General features: G+C 57.1%; 4 protein-coding genes across 4 annotated transcripts in view; 3 read left to right on the top strand and 1 right to left on the bottom strand.

Moving 5' to 3' along the window:
* The first annotated feature begins 274 nt into the window (after positions 1-274).
* Positions 275-1,313, top strand: P884DRAFT_293718 (uncharacterized protein). Its single transcript, XM_069444236.1, has one exon. The coding sequence runs from the start codon at positions 409-411 to the stop codon at positions 1,075-1,077; it is 669 nt and encodes a 222-aa protein (XP_069295480.1). The 5' UTR covers positions 275-408; the 3' UTR covers positions 1,078-1,313.
* A 4,877-nt stretch (positions 1,314-6,190) lies between these two features.
* On the top strand, positions 6,191-7,225 carry P884DRAFT_301690 (uncharacterized protein; the record flags this gene model as incomplete). Its single annotated transcript, XM_069444877.1, has 1 exon — positions 6,191-7,225. One exon carries the CDS (start codon positions 6,191-6,193, stop codon positions 7,223-7,225), a length of 1,035 nt encoding a protein of 344 aa, XP_069295479.1.
* A 2,467-nt stretch (positions 7,226-9,692) lies between these two features.
* P884DRAFT_247890 (Smg-4/UPF3 family-domain-containing protein) lies at positions 9,693-12,142 on the bottom strand (the record flags this gene model as incomplete). The annotated part of the gene is made up of 3 exons (XM_069440523.1): positions 11,695-12,142; positions 9,808-11,610; positions 9,693-9,759 (listed from the first exon to the last, which is right to left on the bottom strand). Exons 1-3 carry the CDS (start codon positions 11,940-11,942, stop codon positions 9,693-9,695), a joined length of 2,118 nt encoding a protein of 705 aa, XP_069295478.1. The 5' UTR covers positions 11,943-12,142.
* A 487-nt stretch (positions 12,143-12,629) lies between these two features.
* P884DRAFT_206458 (Metallo-dependent phosphatase-like protein) overlaps positions 12,630-13,206 on the top strand; it is a gene marked incomplete at both ends in the record, with an annotated part of 1,484 nt that continues 907 nt past the window's right edge. Inside the window, one exon of the mRNA XM_069438717.1 lies at positions 12,630-13,186. Within this exon, the coding sequence (XP_069295477.1) occupies positions 12,630-13,186 (557 nt within the window). The remainder of the gene's footprint in view (positions 13,187-13,206) is intronic.

Genomic DNA, 13,206 nt, shown 5'->3' with positions numbered 1-13,206 from the left:
AAAAAAAAAAAAAAAAAAAAAAAAAAAAAAAAAAAAAAAAAAAAAAAAAAACGGACGCAGAATCGCTTGCATACACACATACATACACAGGAGTGTATGAAGTACGATGCTCAGGGGTACCATGTCCTCTCCCCCATAGGCCTCCCCACTCAGCCTTACCAGGCCTCCCATGTTCCGTACTCCATCATCAACGTCCATATCTACAGCTTAAATATCCCACTTAACCCCCCCTCCTCCCCCGGTCATGTCGTCTTCTCCATGCCTCCCTTCTCACATCCTACAACTGCTCCAACGCAACCACCGAACTCCTACCGCCCAAGACATCACCACGATCAACCCTCAGCTCCCCAACCAACCCACCAACACATCAACGCCACTAGCCCGGCTTCTCCGTATCCGCGTCTCCACATGACTACTGCCCGCTCCCGCCGAGTCTACTTCGAGGACGAGATCCGGGCAGCAGAGGCGCGGCGAACCCGCGGACACAGCCAAAGCAGTCGATCAGGCCGAAGCCGCAGCGCCGACCGCGTACACGGCCTCTTCGACGACACCCAGATGGCCCAGGGCCGCGATCGTGTGGTCGGCCGCGAGGCCTACGATCAGCTGCTGCGCGAGAACCAGTACCTCCGCATCGAGCTGCGCGAGCTCGAGTCGGCGCAGGCCTGGATCGACCAGCTCCGCCGCGAGAACGCCGAGCTGAGGCAGGAGAACCGGGAGCTGCGCCGGGCCGGCGGCTACGCGTCGTCCGACGTCAACGACGGGGCCGCCGGCCACAAGGACACCAAGCTGCGCAAGAAGATGGCCAAGCTCGAGGTCGAGGTCGACGAGCTCAAGGCCAAGCTGAGCGACGCCAAGGCCAAGACCGCCAAATGGCGCGCGCTCTACGACGAACTCAACCAGGCCTACGAGGACATCAGGCGTCGCGAGAGGGACGCCCAGCGCCGCGTCGACATCGTCCGCCAGAACATCACCCTCGTCGAGGAGGCCAAGACTCGCCTCGAGCAGGAGAACGCCTCGCTCAAGCTCGGCATCGACCTCGACCTCGAGGACCGCCTCCGCCGTCGGCAAAACTACTGATTCGCTCTCTTTTCCGTCCTCCCTTTCCCCCTCTTTTGAGTTCTACGCCTCAAGGGCGCTTGTATCAATACATGTTCTTTTCCACATTCCGGGTTTGGTCTTTGCGAACGTCACGGAACCGGGTTTGGGTCTAGGAGTCTGGGGTTTACAGCGTCGGCGAATGCTTGTACGGTTGTGGTACAGCGATATTACATACTATTTACTTGGAGTTGTCTTTATAAAGCCGGTTCTTGGAGCAGTTTGGGGGGGGGGGTCTTTTCTTCTTTTGGGAATCTCGGTTTCGAGGCCACCAAAGCATGTTTTTTTTTTATTACGTTAGCCCACATCAGGCGGCGTTCCACGGTCCGTCAACGGCAACGAAGAGGACGGATCATTAGTCTGAGCAATACAGACATTACGGCAAGATGCCCCTCTCGAAGGAGGCGTTTCAAGGCCTTGATCAGAAGAGAGAAGCACACAGGAGACGAGAAACAAAACATGGTAATAATAATCATCATCGAGTCACACATCCCATCTCTTGTGTCTCTGTCTCCTTCAAGTGCGGACGACACGACCGTCCAGGTCGTTTCTTCTCCTTCGCAACAGAGGAGCCTGTCGTGTAAGGTATGCCAGTATGCCACCCCGAATTTTCGGTCAGCCATGGCTGAGCGACTTGTCTGATGCGATTGCACGACCGGCTGCGCGCTCGGTCGTGCAGAATCCTCGTGTCACCCCGGCACTGCGAGGAGCAAAGCCAAGTGCAAGACATGCTGTGTGCCCTCGGCCCTGACAAAGGGCAGGCAACTTGTGCAATATGTTTGGAGCCGAACATCGGTGCTCCACTAATTTTTTTTTTTGTTTTTTGTTTGCATGCGCGCAGTAGCAAACGGGGCGCATCGAAGGCTGATTTTTTTGGGATGTAAGATTGCGTAGGCTGCGTTGCTCTACACATAGTGTGTGAAACCAGAAATGAGCTCGGGAGGGCAAAACGAAAAAACGACCCACCAAATCCGGGGTGGATAGAAGAGTGACAATTCTCTACGGACGAGGATGCTCCCACACATCCATACTCAGATAGTACGTGTGTGTTTGTATGTGCGTTGTGTGCTTGTCTCTCGTATCTCGCTGCTTGTGCTTGCTGTGTAGCGGGCGGAATTGCAATGAATGTCGGTCGATGACAACGCCTCATTCCTCTTCCCAAACCCCCATTGCGGCTCTTCATTCTTCTCTGCGGGCTTATTGGCTTGGACTCGGTCCTAGCTTTGTCGTGTAAGTGAGCTTCGCAGGTTTCCTATTATGGATCAAGGCGGGGCAGGCTTGCGGTCCCGTTGGGCCGCAGGCTTGGGAAGGAATTTGCCCCACCGTTCGCCCTGGCTCCCTCCTGTAACTACACCTCCTCCAGGATAAATAATCCTAGTGCGATACATGCCCCACTTTTCTTCACCTTTTTGCAAGCCACTTACACAATCATCACACCATGTCACTCTCCTAATAATTTTCTATACAAAGGTACTTACAGATAAAATCCCTAGGTTAGGAGCCGAGTTTAGCCAGTATTCGAGTATAGGAATCCAGGTCCTATAGTGGCTAGCTCGAAGCCTAGATTTGAGCCCTATTGAGAATGTATAGCACTGGATGAAGGATTAGCTTGAACATCGCTACGATGTTCAATCGCTATGTCTTATAGGGCTTTGACTGGCTGTTCTGGAGGCGTGGGAGGCAGTACCCCCTAAGTGTCTTCAGTGCCTAGCACACTCAATGCCCTGACGGCTTACAAAGGTAATTAAAAACCAGGGGGGCAAGACTAGGTATTGATACTTTTATATTATAGAAATTTGTATTGGGTTGGTTGTATCTAGACTTCTTGGCCACTTTTCTGATTTGCGTTAGTTATGGGGCATGTATCGCACTAGGATTATTTATCCTGGAGGAGGTGTACGGAGGTATGTATGTATGTATGTACTGTACATACGCGCATTGTCTAGCCAGCCTGGCACAAGGGCCCTGCATTGATCGTCAGTTAGCCAATTCAGGCCAGAGGGTTCAGAACTGCCGTAAACAAAACCGATCAAGCCTGCCGATCTCTCTCGACGTCCGGTGTCAGGGTAGACGGGCAAGGCAGGCAGAGACCAAGATGCGAAGTCCGCGGAACACGACGGAGTATGTACTGTACATACATAGTGTAGTTCGCTGGCCGGTTTGCACTGCATCAGTGGAGTATTGTTGAAGACCCTTGCACCTTGAGCTGTCCCAGGTCAGCATTTGAGCAACCGGCGAGGATGCACGGCATGGCACTATGCCGCGAGGTCTTCGAACTCTCTGCAGACCGTCTCTGGCCGATCTCGGCCGTGGACGGTATGACGACATACGCCGTGAGCGTGGCCCGGACTGCCCTCCGCGGCATCTGCAAATTCTCTCCATTGGCCATGACGGAAGTACCTTAGGTTGTCAGGGACGCGGCACTGATGCTGCGAACCGAATGCGCAGCTGCGCAGTCTGTGGACAGGCTAATCCGTCCAGATGCAGAGCGCACTACGGATTTCACCTGGTTCTAACAGGGGAGGTACGTACCACTCCGGTTTCAACGCGCCAAGAGACTGCACGACACCCCTCTGTCCACTCCCTGCCCCTCCCCCGCGATCTCCTAGAGCAGCATTGTTGGTGTACGAACGACAGTCAAAACCGACGGAAGTTCTCGCGTTTATCAACCGAACAACCGGACCGGCTGCCGACGCCCCGGGCCATTTTCGACATGATTATTGTTCCCTTCCTACGTTATCCGACAATACCATTGTCCACTTAATAGGTAATCGTGCAAAGCTCTGCAGACGTGTACCGCATTACCGAAGTGCACACCACCACGCCCATGCCGAATCCCCGAGGGAATGCGCCGGAGCGGATTCGACTTTCGGCTTCCTGTCGCCATGGACTGGCTTGCCCCTCCACCCTCCACACCGACGCAAATGCCCATCCGTGTCACGGTGTGTGCACAGTAACGAGCTTGCAGATGCCCCACTGTCTCCGGGGTGCTGCCTGGCTGAGTCGCACCCTCCATGATTTCCTACGACGGCAGCTCTCCAGAGGTAGGTGACCTTTGGTCCCCTTGTCCCTTTCACTCGATTGGCCGGCTCTCGTGACTCGACCGGTCTAACAAAGCTGTCCTTTGCGGATGTATCGAGGTCTGCATTGGTGGATCCGCGGCGGCAACCCCACCGGCCCGCGGTGCATGCGCACACGTCCGTCGCATGCTTCAGGTTTCTCGGCGAGAACATTGGGTTCGACTGGCCGGTGGAGAGAAGTTGACGATGGTTGTGTGGTAGGGCTGGACCCGCCCGTCCGTCTTGCAGTATCTCGATGTAGTCTTGTTGCCTGTATGCGTGAAGGGCATGACCTCGATGCACCTCATTCTGCCTTCCCCACCTTGAAGACGTAGCAGATAGAGCGCATCACAAGGCAGCAGCGGCCCCTTTGTCCGCTCTTGAAGCATGGCTGGGTGATCGAAGCCGCAAGAACTTGCCAGAAACCGAGAGCTAGTGTGCGAACAACTTTGACGACAGACCAGGGCCAGATGGTCCTATTTTTGGGGTGCTGAGAGGGCGCGAACCGCCAGACTTGCGCGGTGGGGGAGCCCCGTGGGGGGGGGAGGGGGGAGCAGGGCATGGAAGGACACAACTGCAAAAAAGGTGGTTTGTTCCCCAGCGAAGATCATCTTGAAACGACGTCACCTGGGCTCCTCCAGACAGCGCGTCCTATGCAAGAGCCTTCTTGAGAGGCAAGGACAGGGTTGGGCCCACCATTTGAAGGACGGGAGCGGACCGATGAAACGCTTCGGTCCAGCGCGAGTTCCAATGCTCTTTTGCTCGCTCGAGATGCCAGGGTTGCGAAGAAGTCGGGCCTGGCATGGGTAGGTATGTAATGTACACTAGGGACAGTACGTATTCTCGCCGACAGCGATCATTCTCCGGAGAGATGCATGAGAGGGCAGTGACTCACCTTCGAGCGGCCGCAAGCAAACGCCAGGTGAGCAATTCGGGCCACGCTGATTCGTGCAAGTGGGCCAGCGACTACACCCAATTCGTGTTGCCCTCCATCCAAATCTTCCAAGAGCGCACCTGGCAACAACCCTGAGCTTTTTCCTGAGTTCATCGCCGAAGCGCGCATAGTCTGTGGACGTAAACACGATTTCTGTGTCCCCTCCACCGACCCGGGTTCAGCGGGAAAGGGTGGACAAAGTTGTCCTGCGACCACCGCCAAGCCGCTGCCGAGACCTTGCCCATATTTCTTCTCGCGGCAGAAATCAAAAAATTTTCGGTGGAACAGAGGCATCCCAGACGGAAGCTTGGCACCAACTCAGTTGGTGGGGCCACTGCCCGAGCAAACCCCAACTTGTGGAGGATGCCTTGCGGGACACCCAGGCGCACTGCCGCAGTCCAGTCCTTGTTCACGGTGAGCCTTGTGGCCAGGGTGGACTCGAGGGACTTGGTGGTATGACTCCAAAAACTGCTCCCGAAAGAGCGAACCAGCGTGTGGGAAGGGCTTCCGAATCTTTGATACCTCGACACCCCTCCTCTCCGTGTCTTTTAGCAACCGCCCTCTCTGCATCGCCTTCCCGCATTGCTGCGAAGGCAGCAGCCGCAACCTCCTCAGTCGGGGCTCAATAAAGGGCTCGTGGTGTGCGGTCTGCCTAGTGATGCTGCTTCTTTGTGTTCTTCATTCCCTTCCCTCCATTTCTTCCCGCATTTTCGGGCGCACCGGTTTTGCGCAATTCAAGCGAGATCTGTTCTCTGCCCAAGGGTGATACAGACCTTGTTTCTCTTACTAGTATACCCATATTTATAGGATTGACGCCCAACCCGGAACCACTCACCTCTCGCTCGCATCACCCCCCAGCCTTGCTCCCTCCGTTCCGTTCCCCTCCTTGTCATTCCCGGCTGCAGCCCGAATTTACCCCTTGGCCCCAGCCCACACAACTTTTTTTTTTTTTTTTCCCTCACTTATATACCCTCCCGGCCAGTCGGGCACCGGTGCAGCGCGCTCCTCACACGCACGGTCAAATCAGCACACAGCACATCTTTTGTTGCTGCTTTAGCCTACATCCAGACCTAGCCTCGCGCATCACCAGCGCTCTGCCGACATGAGCAGGAGCGTCAAATTCCGGAGGCCGTCACCCAGCGGTCACTACGACCACCAGCGGAGCGACTCGGGCTTTAGCGACTGCGAGAGCCGGGCTTCCAACCCCGACGCCGACTATCTGGTGCCCGGCTTCGAGGATCACGGCCTCTACAGCATCCGGCAGGCGCTCGACACGGCGCGCGAGGAGAGCGAAAAATGGCGGGCGCGCGCCGAGGAGCTCGAGGAGAGGAGCAAGGAGATGCGCAACGACTTGGAGCAAACCAAGGCACGGCTGCGCGCATTAACCAACGAGCTTGAGATCGCCAACCAGGCCAAGGAAACCCTCGCAAAAACCAACAAGGAGCTCGCCGAGCAGAACGCCCAGCTTCAGGAGACGATCAAGGAGCTGAAAAAGACCAACCGCAAGAGCAGCGGCGGCTCATCACCCTCGAGCTCCAGCGCTACCGCGTCCGAGTCGTCCGACGAGAAGAAGCTGCGCCGCAGCCCCAGCAAGCGCCGCAAGGACCCATCCGAGAAGTCAGAAAAGGAGAGGGGGCGCGAGCGGGAACGTGAGCGCGAGAAGGAGAGAGACAAGGAGCGCGACAAGGAGCGCGAACGCGAGAGGCGCAAGGAGAAGGAGAAAGAGAGGGAGAGGGAGAGGGAGAGGGCGTTGCAGGAAGAGACGGAACGTCTGCGCAAGCGCTTCGACACGCGCGCCGAGGACAGCGACGCGAAGAGTAGCACGACCGCCAAGAGCCAGCGTAGCCGACACGAGAACTACATCGAGCCGCTCGGCCACGGTGCGCCGAGGCCACAAGTCCCGGTCGCAGCTCCGGCACCACGGCAATACACGGCATACACGGCTTCCAGCGCGCCGACCGTCTATTCGGCGCCTGCTCCCGCCTACGGTAGCATACGCGAGCCCTTCACAGCGGCCACTCCGCGGTCCCTCCACCCCAAAGTCTACGTTGCCGACGAATACGCTTACGGCGCGGCGGACGACGAGGATGCTGCCTTCGTCCACCCGCTCTCCCGACCCACACGGCACCCTCGGTGATGCTCCAGCGACACCCCAGCACGCGCGACAAGTGCGACGGCAAGCCTCATGCGTCCGGGTGGTCCCGGTCTTGCATTCTTGACACCAAGATCGCCCATTGGCGGTACCTGCGCAGAAAGCACAGTGTCCTTCTGCAGCCCTGCTGCGATGGGCTGCTCCGCAGAGCGTGGGACGATCCCGCCAATTCGCGCCATTTTCCGGGCTGCTTCCAAATCGGGCCGCTTTTTTTTTTTTTTTTTTTCGATTCTCATCGCTGCCCAACGGAGCCCCACACCTCATCCGGAACCCAATCCCACGTCGCATAATTCCCCGTCGCACGCGAACGCAAGAGCCCACACACAAAAAAAAAGGAAAAAAATTACCCCGTGGAATCTTCAGCCCGTCCCCCTATTTCGGCAATGCAGCCCAATCCGACCAGGAACCCTGCTTGACTCTGCGCCGCAATCTTACACGCCTGGCTTACTCTCTCAGCCACAGCTTACGAAGCTGCCCCCGACACCTCGAGCTCTGTGGGTCTCTTATCCCGGCTAGGCTGGGCAGGGCTAAGCTACACGCTACACTAGGAGAGCGGTCCGCAATCCGCACTGCTCCACATCCGGAGACGGTGGAGTCGACTCTGGTTCCCGCACCTCGGGAGGCCCCACACAGCGGGCTCCATCAGCACCCGCCAGAGTGGGTTTCGCGCCGTTTCCACAACGGGCGATCCCACCTGCTTGGGACATCACTTGTTTCATTTTCGACCCTCTTGATCACATGTTGTTTTCTCCGCTGGGCCACATCTTCCCTGATTCTTTTTCCCTTTCTTTGTCCCTTTCCCCCATATACCCCCGTTGTTGTTTCATCGTGTTTGTATCAACCACAATTTACGTTGCTTTTGGGCATGCATGTTCCTCTCTCTTTTCACCCTTCTTTTGGGTAGAGAAAAGGGAACGGAATGGAAAGGAAAGCGGTTCAACATCATGGTCTGGGCATGGATGGAAACCACACTCGCAAGGGTTTTTGGAACACGAAATCTTGGGCTTTTTTTTTGTCTGGGCTGCACGGATAGAGCTTTTAGATAGACTGTCTTGTTGTTCTTGTCCCCACGGCAACGGCTACTTTCTGTATGACAGTTGATGGGTTGTTGATTCTTGTATCAGGCCGTTGACATCGGGTTGAATGGGGATGAGGGAATGATGTAGGGTTCAAATAGACGCAGCACTCGCAGGAGTCGAAAACAAGGCACTGTTCTCAGTTACTACGTTGCGTCCGTTTGGTGATTAGGAATATCCCTTCAAGCCATACTCTCAGGTGCAACAGTCTTGCACTAGTGTGTGGCCATATTATTATCGTGGTCGTCACCACGTACATGCAAAACTCATCATCGCACCAAACAGAAGTTGGGTAAGCCGAGATCGAGCCGTCATCTCGCAAATTGTCATACTCTTCATTGCTATCAAGAACCTAGCTACCTGGAAAACTCCCGACAGCCATAACCAAACATCGGCAAAGACTAAAAGTAGGCTGGGCTAGTCCGGGTCGAAAGCCAAACATGAAGAGAGATCCTGAAATCACGAAGGTTCTGCAGTTGGAACTGACATAGGAACAAGAATGATCACTGTCCCTCTTGGTTCGCCGAACAGTCTCCAAAAGCGCGGCGATCTGAACGGACCTGGGCCTCCAATCACCCGCAGAAGGCGTAGTCCCCTTCGAGCGCCACAAAACTAAACTCATCGCCCATGAAATCAAAATATCTACGGAGGATTCTGACCAAAGCCGGGGGGAGAATGACCCGGAACCAACTCTGACTCACACCATAAAGGGAAGTTGCGTCTTGAATATAACCCCCACCCCCCAACAACAGGAGCATCTTCTACAATCATCCGCTTCAGTATCGTGTCGTGGCAAGCCGTGGCGACACATCACATTATCGCCAACATGACGGGATGTCGGGCTACTCTACTGGAGTAGAAGAATGCTCGATCAACGAGCATGCCAACTAAATACGACAAAGCTCACTTTTCTGCAAACCGCATGCCTCCATCACGGAAGAGAGGTTATGGAAGAGGGGCCCCATCAATCGACAGAGAACCAGCGGAGAGCACCCAGTTGAGAACCCCCCACTCAAGAACTGCTGCTCGGATCCGGTTCGCAACCCTCTCCCAATATCATCATAACTACTCGATTGCCGCAGAGTCAAGGTACACTACACACCGTATGGTTAAGGACCAAAGGTCGCCCCGCGGCGCCCCTGCGGGGGGGGGGGGGGGGTGTACGGGACCACATGATGGCGGGGAAGGGGAGGAGGAGGGTATCAGCGCGAATCGATTACTCTAGCTAGCTTCAGCAACCACAGAACCCTTTGGTTCCGACGACGCCGTGTGTGGCCCAAACCGGGCTCCCTAAGCCCTCCGAAGCTCATCAAAATCTTGCATGGACAGTAGAGTACCGACGATGACTGCATGACAACCACCGCCACCACTCTCCCTCACGTAGATGCTGCAGGCGCCGCAGAGCCAGCTCCTCCTCCTCCTCCTCCTCCTCCTCCTCCTCCTCTTCCGCCGTCGCCGGCCTTCTTGGCACCGCCGCCGCCGTCCTTGGACGAATCCTTGGCCTCCTTTGCTTCCTTGTCCCCTCTTCCCCTCCCGCCGCGTCTTCTCCCACCGCGCTTGCTCGGCTGCTGCTCGCCAGCCTTCTCCGGCGCCCGGGCGCCCGAGTTCTGCTCGGCGGACGCCGGGGTCGGGGTCTTGGCCGCGCCCGGAGCCGGCGTTGCTGCCGGAGACGCGGTCGCCGCGGCGGCGGCATTCTTCCCCTGAGCCGAACCCGCGCCCGAGCCCGAGCCCGAGCCCGAGCCTGAGCCTGAGCCCTTCTTGGCCATCTCCTTGCGTTCGAGGACCTGCACCGTGGCTTGCGCCACCGTCACCGGGCTGGCGGCCATGGCCTTGGCGAGGCCGCTGTGGTCGGCAAAGTCGACATACGCAAACCCCTTCTTGCGCTCGATCTCTATGTTGGTCACGGTACCAAACGTCTGCATGACATCCCTCAGCACGGCCTCGGTGACGCCCTGAGAATGGTTGGCGTGCTTGACGAACGCGCGGGTCGCGCCCGGGCTGGGTGTGGCAGGGGCATTCGCCTTCTTGGAACCGCCGCTCTGTTTCTGGGATGCAGGCTTGGTCGACGAGGGAGCCGTTTGGCTTGTTGCTTGCGCTGACTGGCCGGCCTTGGACGGCTGCCCCGTTGAGGCCGCCGTCGTCTGGGCTTGCGGGGACTGACTCCGCTGCGAGTCTTTCTTCTTTAATACCGTGACGGGCGGCTTTGCTGATGCCGTGGCTGGCGTGTCGGTAGTTTTTCCGCCATTCGCTTCTCCTTTAGTCTTTGAATTGTCTTCGCCAGCGCCGCGTTTCCTATTCCGCGACTTCCCAGACGCGGGCTGTTGGGTCTTGGCGGGAGTAGTCGATGCCGGCGGTTCAGTGGGAGCAGCGGGAGCAGCGGGAGCCGCGGTTTCAGAGGTGGCCGGTGCGGCTGGCTTTGGATTCTCCTTGGTAGTGACTTTCGCCTCTGATTCCGCCTTCGCAGCTTCTTTGGCCCCTTCCTTTGCTGCTTCTTTGGCCGCTTCTTGGCGGGCTTTGCGATGCGCATTTTTCGGGCTCAGACCGAGATCGCGCTGAAGAATGAGTGCAGCAGCTGCTACGCCTGCTTTCCGATTCTTAGGTGGCGCGTCTTGTCCTCCAGGTTGTGGGTTGGATGTTGAAGAAGCAGCCGACCTTGTCTGAGCCGCAACGGTTTTGGCGGCCTCGGCGGCCGCTTCCACAGCGGCAGCGGCCTTCTTGGTGAAAATTTTGACCGATTCCCTTGGCCGTTCCGATGCCTTGTCTGATGCCTTTTCCGATGCCTTCTCTCTTTCGCTTCTGCTTTCCCGAGACCTCTTCTTGGACTCCTCCGGTGCTGGGGCGGCATTCTTGCCTTTAGCACCCTGGGAGTCCTGGCGGGCATGCTTCGCGCTCTTGGCCGCAGCCGCCTCTTTGGCCCTAGCCGCCTTCTTCTCCTTGAGATATTCGACCAAGGGTGTTGTCATGGTCTTCTCCGCCTTGGCGGGATCCTCGGCAGGTGGCTCAACTTCCTGAACCTCTTTTGGCGCATCGGGGTTGGCCAGGGCCTCGAGAAATGCCATAAACTCCGGGTCTTGGTCGATTGTGCCTTGTCGCCCATCAACGCGCTTCTTGTCGCCGGGGATCTTCTTGTAGGCAGCAAACTCGACGGTGGGGAGAGAAACCAGGGCTGGGTCGTTGTATGTCTCCTTCGCATCTTCCCACGTTGCCGTTTGTACTCTCTGCAGCAGCGCCGTCAAGTCGTCCCTTCTGATGACATGGAGGTATGCGCGCGATGGCCGTGAGGGTTTCGAGGGACTATTCGGAAAGATGATCAGTGCCTGCAGAAAGAAACAAAAAAAAGGAAATGAAAAATTGCAGATCGCGGGGTGGGATACTGACTGGTGCGACACCTTTCCGGGCCAGTATGAGAACCAGTCGACCTTGGGCCCTCCAACTTTCCATTCATCGCCCAAGATGGTGACAAACTCGTCCTCGGTCATCCCTGGCGGTAGACGCCTAACGACTACCTTCTCGCCCTGGGGCGGCGCCTTGGCCTTGGGAGCTTTTGGCGCATCGTTGGAGGACTGACCATCTGTTGCACCGCCATTCGTTTTCCTGGCCAACAGCTGAGGGGTGCTCATGACCATTTAGATTCCGCTCGGCTCGGGGTCTCTGGCTCTTCTTGGTGGCCCAATCGATGGGACGTTTCAAATACGTTGAGAAAATTCGAGCGCTGTAAGAGACCCAGCTTCCTGGATCCTGCGTCGCCGAGCAGGCCGTTTTGGCGGGAAAGTAGTAGGAGGTTCAGCCAAAAAGGTCTCAAAGGTTGACGCGCAGTCCTTCTCTACCTAGCACAGGGTACTCCGTACTGCAGTTCGCTGGACGAGCATTGAAGAAAGGTGATAAGGTTGTGGGGCGGTCTTATCAAAGCTCCGCCGGCGAATAGAGGGGTCCGCCCAAGCGCTGGTACTCCGTACTTGATATGTAGCGTAACGTGGTTCAGAGAGGGCGGGAACCTAACATCAAACTCCTAACATCAAACGTCAACGGGGCCCGTTGAGACTTTCGAACTTTCCTTACCCGAGCCTCCGTTCCGGCCTGGTACGATACGAAGTACGGAATCGTTGGTCCATCCGCCGACCGCACTCTGTTAATTAACTAGTTCCCAGGCGCCGGACCAGGACAACTCCACCAACCCCTCGATCAGCTCCCGAGCCACCCCCATTCATCACGCAATTCGCGACCCCCGTTCACACCGCTACCGCCAGGCCAACAACCAACGGGCGCCAAAGATAGCGCTTCTGCTCCAGTGAGCCAGCACCAACACGAGCGCCATGACCAGTGTACCAAAACCGGGTCCGGCAAACCTCCGGCCAGGCGCCGGGCTGGACGAGTGGCTCGAGGAGGCCAAACAATGCCACTACCTGCCCGAGCACGTCATGAAGCAGCTCTGCGAGATGGTCAAGGAGGTTTTGATGGAGGAGTCCAACATCCAACCCGTCGTCACGCCCGTCACAATATGCGGCGACATCCACGGCCAGTTCTACGACCTGCTCGAGCTGTTCCGCGTGGCCGGCGGCATGCCCGGCGAGTCGAACGTCCAGGCGCCCATGACCAGCACGACAGTCATCACGTCCGACGACATTGAGCCGCCGACAGAGATCACGAACCCGAAGCTGAAGGGCAAGGTGAAGAGTGTGCGGACACGTGCAGATGGCAACGGCGACGATACCGCCGCTGCCGAGGTCCAGGAGGAAACCACGCACTCCGCCCCCCCGGCTGACTCTGGCGTGCAGTCGGTCCAGACGCGTTTTGTCTTTCTTGGAGATTTCGTCGACCGGGGGTATTTCAGCTTGGAAACCTTCACCCTCCTCATGTGTCTCAAGGCAAAGTGAGTTGCCCCCTTCCCCC

This window comes from Thermothelomyces heterothallicus (genome assembly GCF_042370625.1).
Source record: "Thermothelomyces heterothallicus CBS 202.75 unplaced genomic scaffold P884_scaffold_21, whole genome shotgun sequence".
NCBI classification, from domain to species: domain Eukaryota; kingdom Fungi; phylum Ascomycota; class Sordariomycetes; order Sordariales; family Chaetomiaceae; genus Thermothelomyces; species Thermothelomyces heterothallicus.
Note: the sequence above shows the minus strand (reverse complement) of the source record. Positions and strands in the feature narration are given on the sequence as shown.